The 21,823-nt window shown below is 43.9% G+C and overlaps 2 protein-coding genes across 2 annotated transcripts in view; both read right to left on the bottom strand.

Moving 5' to 3' along the window:
• LOC139365209 (tubulin folding cofactor D) overlaps positions 1-17,058 on the bottom strand; it is a 125,173-nt gene extending 108,115 nt beyond the window's left edge. Inside the window, exons 1-9 of the mRNA XM_071102684.1 lie at positions 16,284-17,058; positions 15,775-15,967; positions 15,514-15,564; positions 15,308-15,405; positions 10,966-11,067; positions 8,235-8,381; positions 7,954-8,009; positions 7,027-7,159; positions 2,307-2,352 (exon numbers count right to left, since the gene is read on the bottom strand). Of these exons, the coding sequence (XP_070958785.1) occupies positions 2,307-2,352; positions 7,027-7,159; positions 7,954-8,009; positions 8,235-8,381; positions 10,966-11,067; positions 15,308-15,405; positions 15,514-15,564; positions 15,775-15,958 (817 nt within the window). The 5' untranslated portion in view covers positions 15,959-15,967; positions 16,284-17,058. The remainder of the gene's footprint in view (positions 1-2,306; positions 2,353-7,026; positions 7,160-7,953; positions 8,010-8,234; positions 8,382-10,965; positions 11,068-15,307; positions 15,406-15,513; positions 15,565-15,774; positions 15,968-16,283) is intronic.
• Positions 17,059-17,494: 436 nt separating this feature from the next.
• On the bottom strand, positions 17,495-21,750 carry LOC139365225 (ketosamine-3-kinase-like). Its single transcript, XM_071102724.1, has 6 exons — positions 21,486-21,750; positions 20,330-20,481; positions 19,531-19,622; positions 18,721-18,794; positions 18,293-18,415; positions 17,495-17,946 (listed from the first exon to the last, which is right to left on the bottom strand). Exons 1-6 carry the CDS (start codon positions 21,624-21,626, stop codon positions 17,605-17,607), a joined length of 924 nt encoding a protein of 307 aa, XP_070958825.1. The 5' UTR covers positions 21,627-21,750; the 3' UTR covers positions 17,495-17,604.
• Positions 21,751-21,823: the final 73 nt, after the last annotated feature.

Below are 21,823 nucleotides of genomic sequence, written 5' to 3'. Positions count from 1 at the left end.
CTGAGGAACACACACACACACTAGTACCATGGTAACACTACACTGGTCCAGACACTGCAGCTGAGGAACACACACACACACACAAACACACACACACACACACACTAGTACCATGGTAACACTACACTGGTCCAGACACTGCAGCACCACCGGAGCTGAGGAACACACACACACACACACACTAGTACCATGGTAACACTACACTGGTCCAGACACTGCAGCACCACCGGAGCTGAGGAACACACACACACACACACACACACACACACACACACACTAGTACCATGGTAACACTACACTGGTCCAGACACTGCAGCACCACCGGAGCTGAGGAACACACACACACACACACACACACACACACACACACACACACACACACACACACACACTAGTACCATGGTAACACTACACTGGTCCAGACACTGCAGCACCACTGGGGCTGAGGAACACACACACACACACACACACACACACACACACGTACCATGGTACACTACACTGGTCCAGACACTGCAGCACCACTGGGGCTGAGGAACACACACACACACACACACACACGTACCATGGTACACTACACTGGTCCAGACACTGCAGCACCACCGGGGCTGAGGAACACACACACACACACACACACACACACACGTACCATGGTACACTACACTGGTCCAGACACTGCAGCACCACCGGGGCTGAGGAACACACACACACACACACACACACACACACACGTACCATGGTACACTACACTGGTCCAGACACTGCAGCACCACCGGGGCTGAGGAACACACACACACACACACACACACACGTACCATGGTACACTACACTGGTCCAGACACTGCAGCACCACCGGGGCTGAGGAACACACACACACACACACACACACACACACACACGTACCATGGTACACTACACTGGTCCAGACACTGCAGCACCACCGGGGCTGAGGAACACACACACACACACACACACACACGTACCATGGTACACTACACTGGTCCAGACACTGCAGCACCACCGGGGCTGAGGAACACACACACACACACGTACCATGGTACACTACACTGGTCCAGACACTGCAGCACCACAGGTTAAACCGGGCATACGATTTAGCCGTCCCATACAGATTGTGGAGATTGGAGGCAAACTCCTCGTGTCCGTCACCGACGCGGGTCAGAGATGCAGGGTGAGGGCTGCCCATCTCCTCTTGGAACCATCACAATATTTTTAAACATTTTATCGGCACCGAATCTGAAAGGCTCTTGTAGTGTGAGATGTGCAACGACAACTCTTCAGAACGGTGGTCATCACCGGGAGCCAATGAGAGCTGGCCAGAGAAGCAGCCAGTCAGACGATGACGTTGCACCCAGAAGGTGTCGACTCTGGAGCAGGACACATGACTACTACTAGTATGGGTTTCTACTTGCCTTTAACCAGACATGTCAAATCGTCACGGCTCTGAAGTTCACAACCAATGTTATTCAATTCAAAATGTATTGGCTAGACATTTACACTCCGTGTGTAGAGTGTGTATGTCTGACTGAAACTATTTCTGAGGCTGCTTTGAGCCACAGCTCGTTGTGATTACATTGTTAACGTAGTTACATCGTGGTTTTGGCGAGACAGCGTGCTGTGGAGAATCCTCACCACCAGGTGAAGAATCTGTGTCACATCGTTTAATGTGCTCACCACTACGTTGCCAAGACAACACACTACAGGAAAGAGACTGGTTTAATGTGCTCATCACTACGTTGGTCAGACAAAACACTACAGGAAGGAGACTGGTTTAATGTGAGAGGCTCAGTGATGTCAGGGGTGTAGTTTACACCGAGCGCTAGTATCACACACCATCACCTACAGCCAGTATCACGGCATGGTCACAGCAGTCAACATTAGAAGATCACCTACATTTAATTTATTTATTTAGCAGATGCTCTTATCACAATGGATGAAGGAGGTAAGACAACTACTTATCACAATGGATGAAGGAGATAAGACAACTACTTATCACAATGGATGAAGGAGATAAGACAACTACTTATCACAGTGGATGAAGGAGATAAGACAACTACTTATCACAATGGATAAAGGAGGTAAGACAACTACTTATCACAATGGATGAAGGAGGTAAGACAACTACTTATCACAATGGATGAAGGAGGTAAGACAACTACTTATCACAATGGATAAAGGAGATAAGACAACTACTTATCACAATGGATGAAGGAGGTAAGACAACTACTTATCACAATGGATAAAGTCAAATTGCTGATTAAAAAGCAACTATTGAAGGACATTCTTACCGTACTGGAGGAAGTCATCTCTCTTGCCATGCTTGAATAGCTGGGCCTAGAAGACAGAGGTGAGACATAAGAGAGGTGAGACAGGAGAGAGAGACAAAAGAGAGAGGAGAGAGAGGTGAGACATAAGAGAGGTGAGACAGAAGAGAGAGACAGAAGAGAGAGGAGAGAGAGGTGAGACATGTGAGAGGTGAGACAGGAGAGAGAGACAGAAGAGAGGAGAGAGAGGTGAGACATAAGAGAGGTGAGACAGAAGAGAGAGGAGAGAGAGGTGAGACATGTGAGAGGTGAGACAGGAGAGAGAGACAGAAGAGAGGAGAGAGAGGAGAGACAGGAGAGAGAGAGACAGGAGAGAGACAGGAGAGACAGGAGAGAGAGGAGAGAGAGAGAAAGGAGAGAGAGGAGAGAGAGAGAAAGGAGAGAGAGGAGAGAGAGAGAAAGGAGAGAGAGGAGAGAGAGGTGAAACAGGAGACAGGAGAGAGAGAGACAGGAGAGAGAGAGATAGGAGAGAGAGAGGAGAGACAGGAGAGAGAAGAGAGAGAGGAGAGAGAGAGCAACAACATCAATATCGTGGATGAGATCGAAATAATACATTTTCATTTTAAATGGTGAAATTCCAACACCTGTTTTGTTCATAATGTTGTGGCTCCTCCCCTTTTGAGAGTGAGATCACCACTAACCTCAACCTTCTGGATGTAGTCTGAGATTAAATCACCGCTAACCTCAACCTTCTGGATGTAGTCTGGGATTAAATCACCACTAACCTCAACCTTCTGGATGTAGTCTGGGATTAAATCACCACTAACCCCAACCTTCTGGATGTCATTACATGTAGTCTGGGATTAAATCACCGCTAACCTCAACCTTCTGGATGTAGTCTGGGATTAAATCACCACTAACCTCAACCTTCTAGATGTAGTCTGGGATTAAATCACCACTAACCTCAACCTTCTGGATGTCATTACATGTAGTCTGGGATTAAATCACCACTAACCTCAACCTTCTGGATGTAGCCTGGGATTAAATCCCCACTAACCTCAACCTTCTGGATGTCATTACATGTAGTCTGGGATTAAATCACCACTAACCTCTCCCTTCTGGATGTAGTCTGGGATTAAATCACCACTAACCTCAACCTTCTGGATGTAGTCTGGGATTAAAATCACCACTAACCTCTCCCTTCTGGATGTCATTACATGTAGTCTGGGATTAAATCACCACTAACCTCTCCCTTCTGGATGTAGTCTGGGATTAAATCACCACTAACCTCAACCTTCTGGATGTCATTACATGTAGTCTGGGATTAAATCACCACTAACCTCTCCCTTCTGGATGTAGTCTGGGATTAAATCACCACTAACCTCAACCTTCTGGATGTAGTCTGGGATTAAAATCACCACTAACCTCTCCCTTCTGGATGTAGTCTGAGATTAAAATCACCACTAACCTCTCCCTTCTGGATGTAGTCTGGGATTAAATCACCACTAACCTCTCCCTTCTGGATGTAGTCTGGGATTAAATCACCACTAACCTCAACCTTCTAGATGTAGTCTGGGATTAAATCACCACTAACCTCAACCTTCTGGATGTAGTCTGGGATTAAATCACCACTAACCTCTCCCTTCTGGATGTAGTCTGGGATTGAATCACCACTAACCTCAACCTTCTGGATGTAGTCTGGGATTAAATCACCACTAACCTCAACCTTCTGGATGTAGTCTGGGATTAAATCACCACTAACCTCAACCTTCTGGATGTAGTCTGGGATTAAATCACCACTAACCTCAACCTTCTGGATGTAGTCTGGGATTAAATCACCACTAACCTCAACCTTCTGGATGTAGTCTGGGATTAAATCACCACTAACCTCTCCCTTCTGGATGTAGTCTGGGATTAAATCACCACTAACCTCTCCCTTCTGGATGTAGTCTGGGATTAAAATCACCACTAACCTCTCCCTTCTGGATGTAGTCTGGGATTAAATCACCACTAACCTCAACCTTCTGGATGTAGTCTGGGATTAAATCACCACTAACCTCAACCTTCTGGATGTAGTCTGGGATTAAATCACCACTAACCTCAACCTTCTGGATGTAGTCTGGGATTAAATCACCACTAACCTCAACCTTCTGGATGTAGTCTGGGATTAAATCACCACTAACCTCAACCTTCTGGATGTCATTACATGTAGTCTGGGATTAAATCACCACTAACCTCAACCTTCTGGATGTAGTCTGGGATTAAATCACCACTAACCTCAACCTTCTGGATGTAGTCTGGGATTAAATCACCACTAACCTCAACCTTCTGGATGTCATTACATGTAGTCTGGGATTAAATCACCACTAACCTCAACCTTCTGGATGTAGTCTGGGATTAAATCACCACTAACCTCAACCTTCTGGATGTAGTCTGGGATTAAATCACACTAACCTCTCCCTTCTGGATGTCATTACATGTTGCAGTGAGGACTGCCGTTTGATAAAGGTCTTCTCTCACTCCCCATTCTCTCAGTCTCATTTCTCACTCCCCATTCTCTCAGTCTCATTTCTCACTCCCCATTCTCTCAGTCTCTGTTCTCACTCCCCATTCTCTGTCTCTTTTCTCACTCCCCATTCTCTCAGTCTCTTTTCTCACTCCCCATTCTCTCAGTCTCTTTTCTCACTCCCCATTCTCTCAGTCTCTTTTCTCACTCCCCATTCTCTCAGTCTCTTTTCTCACTCCCCATTCTCTCAGTCTCTTTTCTCACTCCCCATTCTCTCAGTCTCTGTTCTCACTCCCCATTCTCTCAGTCTCTTTTCTCACTCCCCATTCTCTCAGTCTCTGTTCTCACTCCCCATTCTCTCAGTCTCTGTTCTCACTCCCCATTCTCTCAGTCTCTGTTCTCACTCCCCATTCTCTCAGTCTCTGTTCTCACTCCCCATTCTCTCAGTCTCTTTTCTCACTCCCCATTCTCTCAGTCTCTGTTCTCACTCCCCATTCTCTCAGTCTCTTTTCTCACTCCCCATTTCTCAGCGGCTCTTTAGTGTTTTTTGCTGCATTGGCCAAATTCAAAACGTAACTGTGCAAAACAAAGATCTTACTAGAGCCCGTTGAAGCCCCTCGGGGCCGTCAGAACACACAGAGCCAGTTTTAAACGCTCTGAGCGCCACATAGAGAGAGAGAGAGAGAGACAAGCCGGTTTCCCCTCCCAGCCATATTACAGAGCACAGAGAGAAGGAGAGACTGTTCCGTAAACACGTAGCGCCACTTTCAACGCCAATAATGTTCCTTTGATACACTGCTCGCTTGAGGGTTGCATTAAATTAGCTACTTAGACTGACGCAACACAAGAGTTGACCTGGAGAAAAATCTACTAAAATACACTGTTATATCAAGGTGGTTGGTGAAACCACAACTATAGGACATTAAGATAAAGTGGAAGAGAGTGAGGGACTGGGGATTAGTGTGGGCAGGTGGGCCATAGCACCTCTATTGGTAAAGTAATGACTACCAGCAGTATATCTATATACTACTACTACACTGGTAAAGTAATGACTACCAGCAGTATATCTATATACTACTACTACACTGGTAAAGGAATGACTACCAGCAGTATATCTATATACTACTACTACACTGGTAAAGTAATGACTACCAGTACTATATCTATATACTACTACTACTACTACTACACTGGTAGAGTAATGACTACCAGCAGTATATCTATATACTACTACTACTACTACTACACTGGTAGAGTAATGACTACCAGCAGTATATCTATATACTACTACTACTACTACTACACTGGTAAAGTAATGACTACCAGCAGTATATCTATATACTACTACTACACTGGTAAAGTAATGACTACCAGCAGTATATCTATATACTACTACTACACTGGTAAAGTAATGACTACCAGTACTATATCTATATACTACTACTACACTGGTAAAGTAATGACTACCAGCAGTATATCTATATACTACACTGGTAAAGTAATGACTACCAGCAGTATATCTATATACTACTACTACACTGGTAAAGTAATGACTACCAGCAGTATATCTATATACTACTACTACACTGGTAAAGTAATGACTACCAACAGTATATCTATATACTACTACTACTACACTGGTAAAGTAATGACTACCAGCAGTATATCTATATACTACTACTACACTGGTAAAGTAATGACTACCAGCAGTATATCTATATACTACTACTACACTGGTAAAGTAATGACTACCAGCAGAATATCTATATACTACTACTACACTGGTAAAGTAATGACTACCAACAGTATATCTATATACTACTACTACACTGGTAAAGTAATGACTATTAACAGTATATCTATATACTACTACTACACTGGTAAAGTAATGACTACCAACAGTATATCTATATACTACTACACTGATCCCAGATCTGTTTGGGCTGTATAGCCAACCCCTGGGGACCTGGGATACCAGTTCCTAAAAACAGGTCTGTGACCAGGCTAGCTAATTACCACCAGAGGCGTGTCTTCACGTTCCCTCCCTCAGTCATAAACCACTGACAACAGGTGCAGCACTAAACACCTGCCAACCTGCCAAACCCACAGAGGCTCTGATCTCCCACAAACATGGCAGCCGTACATGTAGGCTCTTGTAAACTAGGCCTGGTCACTGCAACCCACACACACACTCGAGGACAGACAAACTGTGTGTGTGTGTGTGTGTGTGTGTCATACCAGAGACTGCAGGGCCCCGTCCAGGATTACAGTACCTCCCATGGTCTGGTCACTGGCCTGAGAGATGGTGGTCAGACTCCAGTCCAGGAAGTCTCCTAGTCGCTTCAGCTTCACATCGGGACGTGTCACAAACCTGCACACACAGACAGTTAGATGACAACAGACTAGGACCCCTCAGTAAACAGTAAACACAGACAGATGACAACACACTAGGACCACTCAGTAAACACAGACAGTTAGATGACAACACACTAGGACCACTCAGTAAACTGTAAACACAGACAGTTAGATGACAACACACTAGGACGACTCAGTAAACTGTAAACACAGACAGTTAGATGACAACACACTAGGACGACTCAGTAAACTGTAAACAGACAGTTAGATGACAACACACTAGGACCACTCAGTAAACTGTAAACACAGACAGTTAGATGACAACACACTAGGACCACTCAGTAAACTGTAAACACAGACAGTTAGATGACAACAGGCTAGGACCACTCAGTAAACTGTAAACACAGACAGATGACAACAGGCTAGGACCACTCAGTAAACTGTAAACACAGACAGATGACAACAGGCTAGGACCACTCAGTAAACTGTAAACACAGACAGATGACAACACACTAGGACCACTCAGTAAACAGTAAACACAGACAGTTAGATGACAACAGGCTAGGACCACTCAGTAAACTGTAAACACAGACAGATGACAACACACTAGGACCACTCAGTAAACTGTAAATACAGACAGATGACAACACACTAGGACCACTCAGTAAGCTCTGTGTGTGTGTGTGTGTGTGGCGCCTCGGTATGAACCTATTCATCTTCAAGTACAAGAACGCCCTCTTCTGGGTAAAACATGAAACGCATCACAAATGTTGTTGCCTTTTTATTTAAACAATAAAGTTGAATACTTACTTTGATACCAACACAGAAGCAGCATCCCTGGACTTATCAGTGACCATCAGGTAGGACTGGAAAAAACAACAGACCAGGGGTTAGTTACACACTCAATACATCATACAGGGACTGGAAATAACAACAGACCAGGGGTTAGTTACACACTCAATACATCATACAGGGACTGGAAATAACAACAGACCAGGGGTTAGTTACACACTCAATACATCATACAGGGACTGGATCTGGGAGGACACGACTGAACACTGACCAAGGCAGGAGAGTCTAGAATTAGTTACCTTGGCGATAGCCAGGATGCGGTCCATGATTGGTTCTCTGGTCTGGCTGGGGTCAGAGGTCAGGTGACCGTCAAGACGGGAGAGGTCAAAGGGTATCAGACAGGTCATGGACAGCCACAGCAGCAGCATGTAGCGGGTCTCCCAGGTCTGACACAAGGGGCAGAAAGAGAGGGTTAGGGTTAGAGGTCAAAGGGTATCAGACAGGTCATAGACAGCCACAGCAGCAGCATGTAGCGGGTCTCCCAGGTCTGACACAAGGGGCAGAAAGAGAGGGTTAGGGTTAGAGGTCAAAGGATATCAGACAGGTCATGGACAGCCACAGCAGCAGCATGTGGTGGGTCTCCCAGGTCTGACAGGAAGGGGCAAGGAGAGAAACACTTGAGTTGAATGTATTGAACTGTGAGAGTAGGCAACAACACATCCACCACGCTGACCCTCAACACAGGGGCCCCTCAGGGGTGCATACTTCTATACCTCCTGTACTCCTTGTTCACCCACGACTGCATGGCCACGCACGACAACACCATACTAACGTTTGTCAGACGAGACAACGGTGGTAGGCCTGAACACCGACGACGATGAAACAGCCTAAAGGGGAGGAGGTCAGAGACCCGGCGGTGTGGTGCCAGGACAACAACCTCTCCCTCAACGTTGAGGAAGCCTATAGGGAGGTCAGAGACCTGGCAGTGTGGTGCCAGGACAACAACCTCTCCCTCAACGTCAGAAAGACAAAGGAGCTGATTGTGGACTACAGGAAACGGAGGGCTGAGCCACGCCCCCATTTACATAGATGGCTGAGCCACGCCCCCATTTACATGGACCTGGCTGTACTGGAGCGGGTCAAGAGCTCCAAGTCCCTCATGTGTCCACATCACTAAGGATCTATCATAGGTCCACACACACCAACACAGTCGTGAAGAGGGCACGACAACGCCTCTTCCCCCTCAGGAGGCTGAAAAGATTTGGCATGGGTCCTCAGACCCTCAAAACGTTCTACAGCTGACTCAGTACTGGTACCCTGTGTATAAAGCCATGTTATTATTGACTCAGTACTGGTACCCCGTGTATAAAGCCATGTTATTATTGACTCAGTACTGGTACCCCGTGTATAAAGCCATGTTATTATTGACTCAGTACTGGTACCCCGTGTATAAAGCCATGTTATTATTGACTCAGTACTGGTACCCCGTGTATAAAGCCATGTTATTATTGACTCAGTACTGGTACCCCGTGTATAAAGCCATGTTATTATTGACTCAGTACTGGTACCCCGTGTATAAAGCCATGTTATTATTGACTCAGTACTGGTACCCCGTGTATAAAGCCATGTTATTATTGACTCAGTACTGGTACCCCGTGTATAAAGCCATGTTATTATTGACTCAGTACTGGTACCCCGTGTATAAAGCCATGTTATTATTGACTCAGTACTGGTACCCCGTGTATAAAGCCATGTTATTATTGACTCAGTACTGGTACCCCGTGTATAAAGCCATGTTATTATTGACTCAGTACTGGTACCCCGTGTATAAAGCCATGTTATTACTGACTCAGTACTGGTACCCCGTGTATAAAGCCATGTTATTATTGACTCAGTACTGGTACCCGTGTATAAAGCCATGTTATTATTGACTCAGTACTGGTACCCCGTGTATAAAGCCATGTTATTATTGACTCAGTACTGGTACCCGTGTATAAAGCCATGTTATTATTGACTCAGTACTGGTACCCCGCGTATAAAGCCATGTTATTATTGACTCAGTGCTGGTACCCTGTGTATAAAGCCATGTTATTATTGACTCAGTACTGGTACTCCGTGTATAAAGCCATGTTATTACTGACTCAGTACTGGTACCCCGTGTATAAAGCCATGTTATTATTGACTCAGTACTGGTACTCCGTGTATAAAGCCATGTTATCATTGACTCATTGTGTATTTATTATTACGTGTTTAACTTTTCGTTTATTTCTCTATTTTCTCTCTGTATTGTTGGGAAGGGCCTGTAAATCAGCATTTCACTGTAAATCCACACCTGTTGGTAACGAAGCAGCATGTAACAAATAACATTTGATTTGTAACCATAACAAGATACAGACAGGGACAAAACACAGACAAACATGTCACTTCATATAATACATTAAACAACTTCGAAGTCAACCATTAAATCCCTATGGGCCTAATCTAGAACATAAACAGTTGAATCCCTATGGGCCTAATCTAGAACGTAAACAGTTGAATCCCTATGGGCCTAATCTAGAAAGTAAACAGTTGAATCCCTATGGGCCTAATCTAGAAAGTAAACAGTTGAATCCCTATAGGCCTAATCTAGACAGTAAACAGTTGAATCCCTATAGGCCTAATCTAGACAGTAAACAGTTGAATCCCTATAGGCCTAATCTAGAAAGTAAACAGTTGAATCCCTATAGGCCTAATCTAGAAAGTAAACAGTTGAATCCCTATAGGTCTAATCTAGAACGTAAACAGTTGAATCCCTATAGGCCTAATCTAGAAAGCAACAAGAGGGTAAAAATCAATGGATACTCTGCTTATGAATGTGCAATGTAATGTTTATCAATGTATAGTTTATGAAGGTACCCTTCAAGTAAAGAGTTATCCTTCCATTGAGGTCTTATAACATGAGAAATCAGGGGGTCTAACATTAGCTACTGGGCTAGGACGTGGTAGGCCCACCTTCTATTGACGACTCGTAACTAAGAAATTCAGGCTCACCTCTGGGTCTCTGGGGTCCTGTCGACACAGGAGGTCCAGGACTGGCTGGACATCAGCCACCTCATGGGGGAAGAGCTGCATGAAGATCTTATACCCTCTCACCTAGCCGAAACAAAAACACCTGAGTTAGAGGAGTCTGTCCCAACTGCTCAGGCTGAGAAAGCTGAGATACCACCACACTTCTAACTGTAGCCAGAGGCCATAGGGTAAGACACCACTGAATCAACACACACATCAGAACGCTGGGCTTCACAAACTGAACTCTTACTATCTGTGTGATGATGTAGATGAATCCATCTGTCTGTAGTTACCTTGGAGATAAATCCATCTGTCTGTAGTTACCTTGGAGAGATGTAGATGAATCCGGCTGTCTGTAGTTACCTTGGAGATAAATCCATCTGTCTGTAGTTACCTTGGAGATTAATCCATCTGTCTGTAGTTACCTTGGAGATGAATCTGTCTGTCTGTAGTTACCTTGGAGATGAATCTGTCTGTCTGTAGTTACCTTGGAGATTAATCTGTCTGTCTGTAGTTACCTTGGAGATGTAGATGAATCCATCTGTCTGTAGTTACCTTGGAGATGAATCCATCTGTCTGTAGTTACATTGGAGATGTAGATAAATCCATCTGTCTGTAGTTACCTTGGAGATGTAGATGAATCCGCCTGTCTGTAGTTACCTTGGAGATGTAGATGAATCCGCCTGTCTGCAGTTACCTTGGAGATGTAGATGAATCCACCTGTCTGCAGTTACCTTGGAGATGTAGATGAATCCACCTGTCTGCAGTTACCTTGGAGATGTAGATGAATCCGCCTGTCTGCAGTTACCTTGGAGATGTAGATGAATCCACCTGTCTGCAGTTACCTTGGAGATGTAGATGAATCCACCTGTCTGCAGTTACCTTGGAGATGTAGATGAATCCACCTGTCTGCAGTTACCTTGGAGATGTAGATGAATCCATCTGTCTGCAGTTACCTTGGAGATGTAGATGAATCCATCTGTCTGCAGTTACCTTGGAGATGAATCCATCTGTCTGTAGTTACCTTGGAGATGAATCCGTCTTTCTGTAGTTACCTTGGAGATTAATCCATCTGTCTGTAGTTACCTTGGAGATGAATCCATCTGTCTGTAGTTACCTTGGAGATGAATCTGTCTGTCTGTTGTTACCTTGGAGATGAATCCATCTGTCTGTAGTTACCTTGGAGATGTAGATGAATCCATCTGTCTGTAGTTACCTTGGAGATGAATCCGTCTGTCTGTAGTTACCTTGGAGATGATGTAGATGAATCCATCTGTCTGTAGTTACCTTGGAGATTAATCTGTCTGTCTGTAGTTACCTTGGAGATGTAGATGAATCCATCTGTCTGTAGTTACCTTGGAGATTAATCTGTCTGTCTGTAGTTACCTTGGAGATGATGTAGATGAATCAATCTGTCTGTAGTTACCTTGGAGATGATGTAGAGGAATCCATATGCCTGTAGTTACCTTGAAGATGATGTAGAGCAGGGGTGTCAAAGTCAAATGGACGGAGGGCCAAATAAAAAAATCAGCTACAAGACGAGGGCCGGACTGTTCGAATGTTCATTGAAAAATTTTTAAATGACGCATATAGTCTAGTGAACCTAATTGAACCTACTGAAAACCTAACAAATATATTACAATATGATCAGATAAATAAAGCAATATTTTCTTATGGCTCTGTCAGTAATCTTTAATTTTCAACAGACACAAAAGACAAATTTCCTTTATATAAATATCCCCATAACATGAACATTAAATGAAAGAAACCGGTATTCAAGGCACCATCAGTAGACTATATTTTCTATTTTAGCAAAAGTGGGCTAAATTTACTTCAAAGAAAAAACAATAATAGCAATTTTCTATCATCCACTCAACTGAAATATTTTTAAAATATAATTGGATTGAAATACAAAAAAATAAAGTGCAAAAATCTATTAATCAAAAACAACACTTTGTTTAAGGAGAAGTAACATGCAGTGAAAACAAATATTAAATTTTAACTTTTAAACTTGAACTGAGTAAAAACTCTAAATATGTGATTGCACAGTAATGTTCACTTGTTTGAGGTTGAGGGTGATACTTGGTGGTGTCCCATCTTTTCCACAAGTTCATCAATGTTCGGGGTAAGGCTCTGAGCTGAAGAAATCCTCAGAATTGAGTGGAGGTGTTCAGCAGTAAGTCGACTTCTGTGTGATGTTTTGTTCAGGTTCATCAAAGAAAACAGTTGTTCACACAGGTATGTGCTGCCAAACATAGACAACGTTTGAGCAGCCTGGATGCGCAGCTGGGGCATTGTGCCGGGGAGGAAACGGGCGAACTCTGCAGCACCCACTGCCGCATATTTTGCCCTCAGTGCATCATTGCATTGGAGGTCAATCAACTCCATTTGGAGGTTTGGTGGTGAGCTTTCCACGTCAACAGCAAATGGGTTACCGAGCAGTTCCAACCTGCTTTTTTGTGCTTCAAAGTCAGCAAATCGGCGTCGAAAGTCAGCGGCAAGCATACCTATTTTATCAGCCAACTGTGTGCTCGGGAACGCACTGGTAGAGAGCTTCTCTTTCATGGTCTGGCAGCTGGGAAAGTGGCTCAAATTTTCTTTCCGCATCTGCGTCTCCCACAGAGTCAGTTTGGTTTTAAATGCCTTCACTGTACTGTACATATCAGAGATGACACGATCCCGACCCTGCAGCTGCAAGTTTATTGCATTCAGATGACTCGTAATGTCACACAGAAAAGCCATTTCACACAGAAACATTTCGTCTCGGAGTTGTGTTGTGTCTTTCCCTTTGCTGTCCAAGAACAGACAAATCTCCTCACGAAGCTCGAAACATCTTTGAAGCACCTTTCCCTGGCTTAGCCATCGCACCTCTGTGTGATAAGGCAAATCACCATGCTCCGTTTCTAACTCCGTCAGAAATGCCTTGAACTGGCGGTGATTCAAACCTTTGGCTCTGATAAAGTTAACTGTGCGCGTGATGATGCTCATTACATGCTCCATTTTCAAGGCTTTACCGCACAACGCTTCCTGGTGTATGATACAATGATAAGCTGTCAGCTCACCTGTCGCGTTTTCCTCTTGCATCTTTTCCCGTATCTTCGCCACCAGTCCGCTCCTGTGTCCACACATCGCAGGTGCTCCGTCGGTTGTCAAACCCACGAGTTTTTCCCAAGGCAGCTCCATCTCATTTACACATCTTGACACCTCTTCATACAAATCATGCCCCGTAGTTGTGCCATGCATAGGACGTAAAGCCAAAAACTCCTCTGTCACGCTTAGGTTGGAGTCCACTCCGCGGATGAAAATTGACAACTGGGCAATGTCAGAAATGTCGGTGCTCTCATCCACAGCCAAGGAATATGCAATAAAATCTTTTCCCTTTTTCACAAGCTGCTCTTTTAGATTGATGGACAACTGGTCTACTCTCTCGGCAATGGTGTTTCTGCTCAGACTCACATTTAAAAAGAGTTGCCTTTTTTCTGGGCAAACTTCGTCACAAACTTTAATCATGCAGTTTTTGATGAAATCCCCCTCCGTAAATGGCCGGGCTGATTTAGCGATCTCTTCTGCCAAAATAAAACTGGCCTTGACAGCAGCCTGGCCTTGTGATTTGGCTTTTTTGAACAGAGCCTGTCGAGATTTGAGGCCTCGTTTTAATTCCTCTGCCTTTTGTAGCCTTTGTTCCATGTCCATATTCTTGTTTTTGTCCGCGTGTTTCGTTTCATAATGTCGTCTCAGATTATACTCTTTCAGTACCGCCACACTTTCTCCACACAGAAGACACACAGGTTTTCCAGCTACCTTCGTGAACATATACTCCGACTCCCACCTTGTTTGAAACCCCCGGTTCTCAGTATCCACCTTCCGTTTTGCCATTTTTGATGGGTATCTGAAAGTTAATTTTACTGTGATGCTGACGACTGCTGTGCCAATAAATATTGAAATGAAGCAGCCTACTGCTCGGTGCGTCACCTTTGCATTGTGGGAAATGTAGTATTGGTGCGTGTAAAAGATCTGCGGGCTGCCGGCTTGCTGCGGGCCGGTTCTAATAATAAATCAAGATCATCCCAGGGGCCGTAAAAAACCTTCTTGCGGGCCGGATGTGGCCCGCGGGCCTTGACTCTGACATATGTGATGTAGAGGAATCCATCTGCCTGTAGTTACCTTGGAGATGATGTAGAGGAATCCATCTGCCTGTAGTTACCTTGGAGATGATGTAGAGGAATCCATCTGTCTGTAGTTACCTTAGAGATGATGTAGATGAATCCATATGCCTGTAGTTACCTTGGAGATGATGTAGATGAATCCATATGCCTGTAGTTACCTTGGAGATGATGTAGAGGAATTTGAAGCCCAGGTGTACCAGTAGAGGAGGAGACTGCTCACTCCTGATGAGCTCCAACAGCAGGTTCAACATCCACTCTGTGGTCACAGGAAAGAAACACTGTCATCATCATGCAATCCTAACAAGCCCATGTTTCACTAAAGCAGAATAGCATGTGATGTGCTGTGTGTGTGTAGTGTTGTTACCCAGATGTGGATCCAGAAGATGGGGCTGCTCCTGATAACGGTCCATTATCACTGTAGAAAAAAAAGAACTGGTCAACATAAAGTTGTTGACTTTTCTTTCCCTGCTTATGATTGTGGTATGTCTAAGTTATGAATATATTAAAACTGATGTCTGTAGATGGTACACGCATTTAGGCCTAAAGCCCACAGACTGTTCCATGCAAGACTGGATCAGTTTGGCCACAACAACAACAGACTAAACATGTAGAGTATGAATCTCACCGAGGAACCTCTCGATGGCTGACTCCAGTGTCACGATGTTCTCGTGAACCACTGGTAGGCTGGAGATCAGGGCTCGAATCTCAGTGCTCTCGGTAAAACCTCCCAAGACACTGGTTTTAGCGATCACCTCGGGCTCCCCGCCGCCGCCTCCATCCTCCCCGGAATCCATGTCGGTCTGGGCCATTATAGATGCCTAGATTACCGGTACATTTCATGCACTTGGTTATATGCATGTCTACTGTCCAATGCTTAAAACACACGTCAACATAATAGCTAGCAAGTGTAGCTAGCTTGCCTTGAAGTTTTGATAGCTAGATGAGAAAGGTGTGACTTCTAGCATGGGTGTGTCAATGATTTGCGTTCTATTCATGCCGATACTAGCCAATGATGCTAGCTAACTAGCTAGTGCTGTTGGTTGGCATGTTGCAACAGAAATCAAACAGCATTTGAGTGATCAGTGAACACACACAACTCATACATTTGGTTATCGTAGGCATATGAATGCATACCTGTAGTTGTGAAAATTCTGTCCGGAAAATGTATTATTATAACTTCAGATAATGATGATCACACAGTGGCCGAGGTCTGTTATCTGTTGTGAAGTTTGCACGTTGCTACACCCTACAGTACGTTATGCGATTGGGGACAAAAAAGCGTTTCGTTAATGAGGGACGCGCCACACCAAAGAGGTTCACGCGTCAGACTTATTCAGAGGTGGAAATATTATCTCACCTCATGTATATTATGAAAATAGAAATAAAAATACACTGAGTCTACAAAACATTAACAACACCTGCTCTTTCCATGACATAGACTGACCAGGTGAATCCAGGTGAAAGCTATGATCCCTTATTGATGTCACCTGTTAAATTCACTTCAATCAGTGTAGATGAAGGAGAGGAGACAGGTTAAACAATATAATTTTTAAGCCTTTGAGACAACTGAGACATGGATTGTGTATCTGTTGCCATTCAGAGGGTGAACGAGCAAGACAAATTTAAGTGCCTGGTATGGTAGTAGGTATCAGGTGCACCGGTTTGTGTCAAGAACTGCATCGCTGCTGGGTTTTCCAAGAATGTATCAAGAATGGTCCACCACCCAAAGGACAGCCAACTGGACACAACTGTGGGAAGCATTGGAGTCAACATCAGTCAGTATCCCTGTGGAACACATTTGACACCTTGTAGAGTCCGTGGCCTGGCGAATTGAGGCTGTCCTGGGGGCAAAAAGGGGGGCGCAACTCAATATTAGGAAGGTGTTCTTAATGTTTTGTAAACTCAGTGTATACTGCCCTTTATTAGGTCATTGTCCTTATTGAGGTATTCAAACCGTAGTGTATATTGGTCACGAAACAGGAAGTACAGTACTTTATTTAGCATTGCATTCTTAGTGTTAACACAGCTTTTAACAAAGCTAACTGTTACAACTCAAACAGATCACAACCTTGCTTGCTGTTATGTTTATTTAAGCAAATGGATGTGCAATACTCTATGTTTAGTCTCACACTAGAGCATTAAAATCACTTCTGCTTTCAAACAGCTGTGGAATGTTAGCTCAAACATTTTTTTTATTCTTCAAGCATTTCAAGATAAAGAGGAATATGGAATGGTTTTTGTGGAATCTCTCTTCTATACCATAGGATCATATATTTCTTGTTTCTTGCATTTCGAAATACCTAATATTATGACCCAAAAATGATTTGTTCCCTTCTGGATGAAAGACTGTGTGAGGTCATTCAAGCTGGTCAGTGTCATTGGTGTGTCTATGTTTTACAGAGCATTATGGGTAGTGTAGTTGTACATCATGCTACTGTACATATATGATCAGTGGTCAGTATTTGACCAGATCCTTCATGATCCTCAGCGAGGACCCTCTGTATCCTCCACCAAAGTGATTCCAGTGGTTCAGATAGTGGAACAGTTGATACAGCTGATTCCTCGTCTCAAACCCCGGGGCCTTGGGGATCTTGTTGTGGTACCCAGAGTAGAAGGAGTCGCTGAACCCTCCGAACATCCCGGCGATGCCCAGCTCGTACTCAGCGTGGCCATAGAAGGAGGCGGGGTCGAAAATGACAGGGCCGTCGGGACACTCTGCTACGTTTCCCCCCCACAGGTCCCCGTGAAGCAGGGAGGGGAACACCTCCATGTCGGTAAATAGCTGAGGGATTTTCAGCTAAGGAGAGGATATATCAGACAGAAGATCAATCACCCATGAAGTCCTCTCAGATCTGAAAAAGTACATAAGGCATAGGAGTAAGGGCTTGGTTTGGAATTGGAGATAGTATAGAACCTTATGGAGCTGGTGCTGTTGTCTGTGTTATTGTTACATGTAGCTTGTACTATAGTTACCTGTAGTTACCTAGTTATATTGTTACCTGTAGCTTGTACTATAGTTACCTGTAGTTACCTAGTTATATTATTACCTGTAGCTGGGACCATAGTTCCCTGTAGTTACCTAGTTACATAGTTACCTGTAGCTGGGACCATAGTTCCCTGTAGTTACCTAGCTACATAGTTACCTGTAGCTGGGACCATAGTTCCCTGGCCTCTCTGTCTCCATAAGACTTCTCCACCATGTTGAGTTGGTGCTGTAGTCTGTGCTGAGAGTAGAATGTTACCCAGTCACTCTGCCACTCATTCTCCTGATGAGAGAGAGAGAGAGAGACTAAGAGAGGTTAGAAAGTGGAACTCTGATAACCTGCCTATTTTTAATGACATTTTTCTCATCCAGTTGGTCTTTAAATCCCATGGTGAAGGCACAGAGACATTGATGGTTTAACCAGACTTGGAGCTGTATATAGAGTGTGGAACTATCTTTATTTAGATTTATAGCATACAGTTTAAATCCCACGTTACCACATATTCCAGTCTCGTATTCACTAGTGGGGAAAGGTGGAAATCTAGTTGTGTCTCCCAATATCAGACGATCTGTTGCATAGTAGCTCACCTGAGGGAGGTATCCACAGCAAGTGGGAACCTGGAACCCAAACTGGTCAATGACAGGAACATCAGCTCCTTTTCCTGTGTACATTTAAATGACAGCAACATCAGCTCCTTTTCCTGTGTACATTTAAATGACAGGAACATCAGCTCCTTTTCCTGTTTACATTTAAATGACAGGAACATCAACTCCTTTTCCTGTTTACATTTAAATGACAGGAACATCAGCTCCTTTTCCTGTTTACATTTAAATGACAGGAACATTAGGTCCTTTTCCTGTTTACATTTAAATGACAGGAACATCAGCTCCTTTTCCTAATTACATTTAAATGACAGGAACATCAGCTCCTTTTCCTGTTTACATTTAAATGACAGGAACATCAGCTCCTTTTCCTGTTTACATTTAAATGACAGGAACATCAGCTCCTTTTCCTGTTTACATTTAAATGACAGGAACATCAGGTCCTTTTCCTGTTTACATTTAAATGACAGGAACATCAGCTCCTTTTCCTGTTTACATTTAAATGACAGGAACATCAGCTCCTTTTCCTGTTTACATTTAAATGACAGGAACATCAGCTCCTTTTCCTGTTTACATTTAAATGACAGGAACATCAGCTCCTTTTCCTGTTTACATTTACATGACAGGAACATCAGCTCCTTTTTCCATATCCATTTAGTAGAGTGGTGAGTGAAGGCATGCAGTAGTCTGATGTTGTATATGTGAGAAAGTTACACTTCTAATTTGTTTTAAACTGTATGAATTGTTTTACCCCAAAATCAATCAATCAATCAATCAATGGACTAGGTGAGTTACCAACTGTCTGCTGTTCCTTGTTCTGTCTGTCCCTGCGTCTCTGGTTGTGTAGGTGCAGGTCAGCCAGACGCTCTCCCAGCTGCTTAGAGTGCCTGGGGGAATCAATCGGACAATCATTAACACACTCAATCATCACAATAAAGTCTGACATAACAATAATACTTTACTAATACATACAGAAGAAGAACAACAGGAAGAAGAAGAACAGGAAGGAGAAGAAGATAAAGGAAGAAGATGAAGAAGAAGAAGAAGAAGAAGATGAACAACAGGAAGAAGATGAAGAAGAAGAAGAAGAAGATAAAGGAAGAATAAGATAAAGGAAGAAGAAGAATATTAAGAAAGAAGATGAAGATAAAGGAAGAAGATGAAGAAGAAGAACAGGAAGAAGATGAACAACAGGAAGAAGAAGAACAGGAAGAAGATGAAGATAAAGGAAGAAGAAGATAAAGAAAGAAGAAGAAGATAAAGGAAGAAGATGAAGAACAGGAAGGAGAAGAAGATAAAGGAAGAAGAAGAAGAACAGGAAGGAGAAGATAAAGAAAGAAGAAGAAGATAAAGGAAGAAGAAGAAGAACAGGAAGGAGAAGATAAAGAAAGAAGAAGAAGATAAAGAAGAAGAAGAACAGGCAGGAGAAGATAAAGGAAGAAGATGAAGAAGAAGAAGAAGAAGAAGATAAAGAAAGAAGAAGAAGATAAAGAAAGAAGAAGAAGATAAAGGAAGAAGATGAAGAAGCAGAAGAAGAAGAAGGAAAGAAAGGTCAAAGACGTGTATTAAACAGTGTATGAGGAGATCCTCTTACCTGCTGAGACCCCTCATGTCAACATGTTCCATGACGAACACAGCCCCTCCTGTATCCAGCTCTATCACCTTGACAGGCTTGGGGACCTTCACTGTGTCTGTCATGACGATGGCTTCCAAGCTAGCCAACTCCCCATCAAACATACGCTTCGCCTGGGGGACGAGGATAAGACATGTGATGGTCATCGTGACATTGACCAAGGAATTACACCATACCTTTGTGATGAAATGTATTGTACAGACAAAGTGATGACACCAGTGGAGGCTGCTGGGGGGAGGATGGCTCATAATAATGGCTGAAATGGAGTTTAATGACTGGAATGGAGTGAATGGAATGGTATCAAACGCATGGTATATACATTTGATGCCGTTCCATTAACTCCATTCCGGCCATTATTATGAGCTGTCCTCCCTTCAGCAGCCTCCACGGGACTACACGTACCATGGAAGTAGTCTAGCAGCCTCCACGGGACTACACCTACCATGGAAGTAGTCTAGCAGCCTCCACGGGACTACACCTCTACCATGGAAGTAGTCTAGCAGCCTCCACGGGACTACACCTACCATGGAAGTAGTCTAGCAGCCTCCACGGGACTACACCTCTACCATGGAAGTAGTCTAGCAGCCTCCACGGGACTACACCTACCATGGAAGTAGTCTAGCAGCCTCCACGGGACTACACCTCTACCATGGAAGTAGTCTAGCAGCCTCCACGGGACTACACCTACCATGGAAGTAGTCTAGCAGCCTCCACGGGACTACACCTCTACCATGGAAGTAGTCTAGCAGCCTCCACGGGACTACACCTACCATGGAAGTAGTCTAGCAGCCTTCAGAGAAGGCAGTTCATGACTTTTCAGCGGTCAGGATTAGGACAGCCCATCACATAAAACCCTCCAGCTCTGTGCACAACAACAGCGCTCTGATTTCAACCATCACATGACTGGATGGCTCCATTGTGAATCCTAATCCTTTGCTCTCAGAGTGCTGACTACTGTAATTCATTTGATAGCGTGTAGCCAAATAGCCTGCAACAAAATATGGTTTGATATTTCTAACAAATGATCCTTATTAGGCTACTATTTTACAGTGCTAATCTATTTTGAGTGACTTCATATGTCAATGTAAAGGCATGCAGTATGAAGTAAATGAAGAACCTGACTCTTGTGGTTGATCTTGACAAACACTCTCCCGTGGTCAGTGTCAAAGCTCTGTCCCTGGCTGATACAACCTCCTCCAGAATGGCCAGTTGACTTCAGCATGGATGTTCCCAGCTCCTTCTTTAGCTGCGCTTCCATGGCTGTTCGCCAAGATGCTCTCCAAACGCTTGAAGAAGAACCTATTGTTCTTGTTTGACTCCCAAACTTCTTTAGGGTTGACTCCCACTCCTGTAGCTGTCTGTTTTATGTTTTGACAACTGGGTGGAAGAAGGCGTGGCTTGTTTTCGAAGGAACGGAAGTGATTCAATGTTTTGGTTCCGGGTCCGTCGGTGATG

The sequence above is a fragment of the Oncorhynchus clarkii genome, chromosome 13 (genome assembly GCF_045791955.1).
Source record: "Oncorhynchus clarkii lewisi isolate Uvic-CL-2024 chromosome 13, UVic_Ocla_1.0, whole genome shotgun sequence".
Classification (NCBI taxonomy): Eukaryota; Metazoa; Chordata; class Actinopteri; order Salmoniformes; family Salmonidae; genus Oncorhynchus; species Oncorhynchus clarkii.
This window is presented reverse-complemented; position numbering and strand designations above follow the sequence as displayed.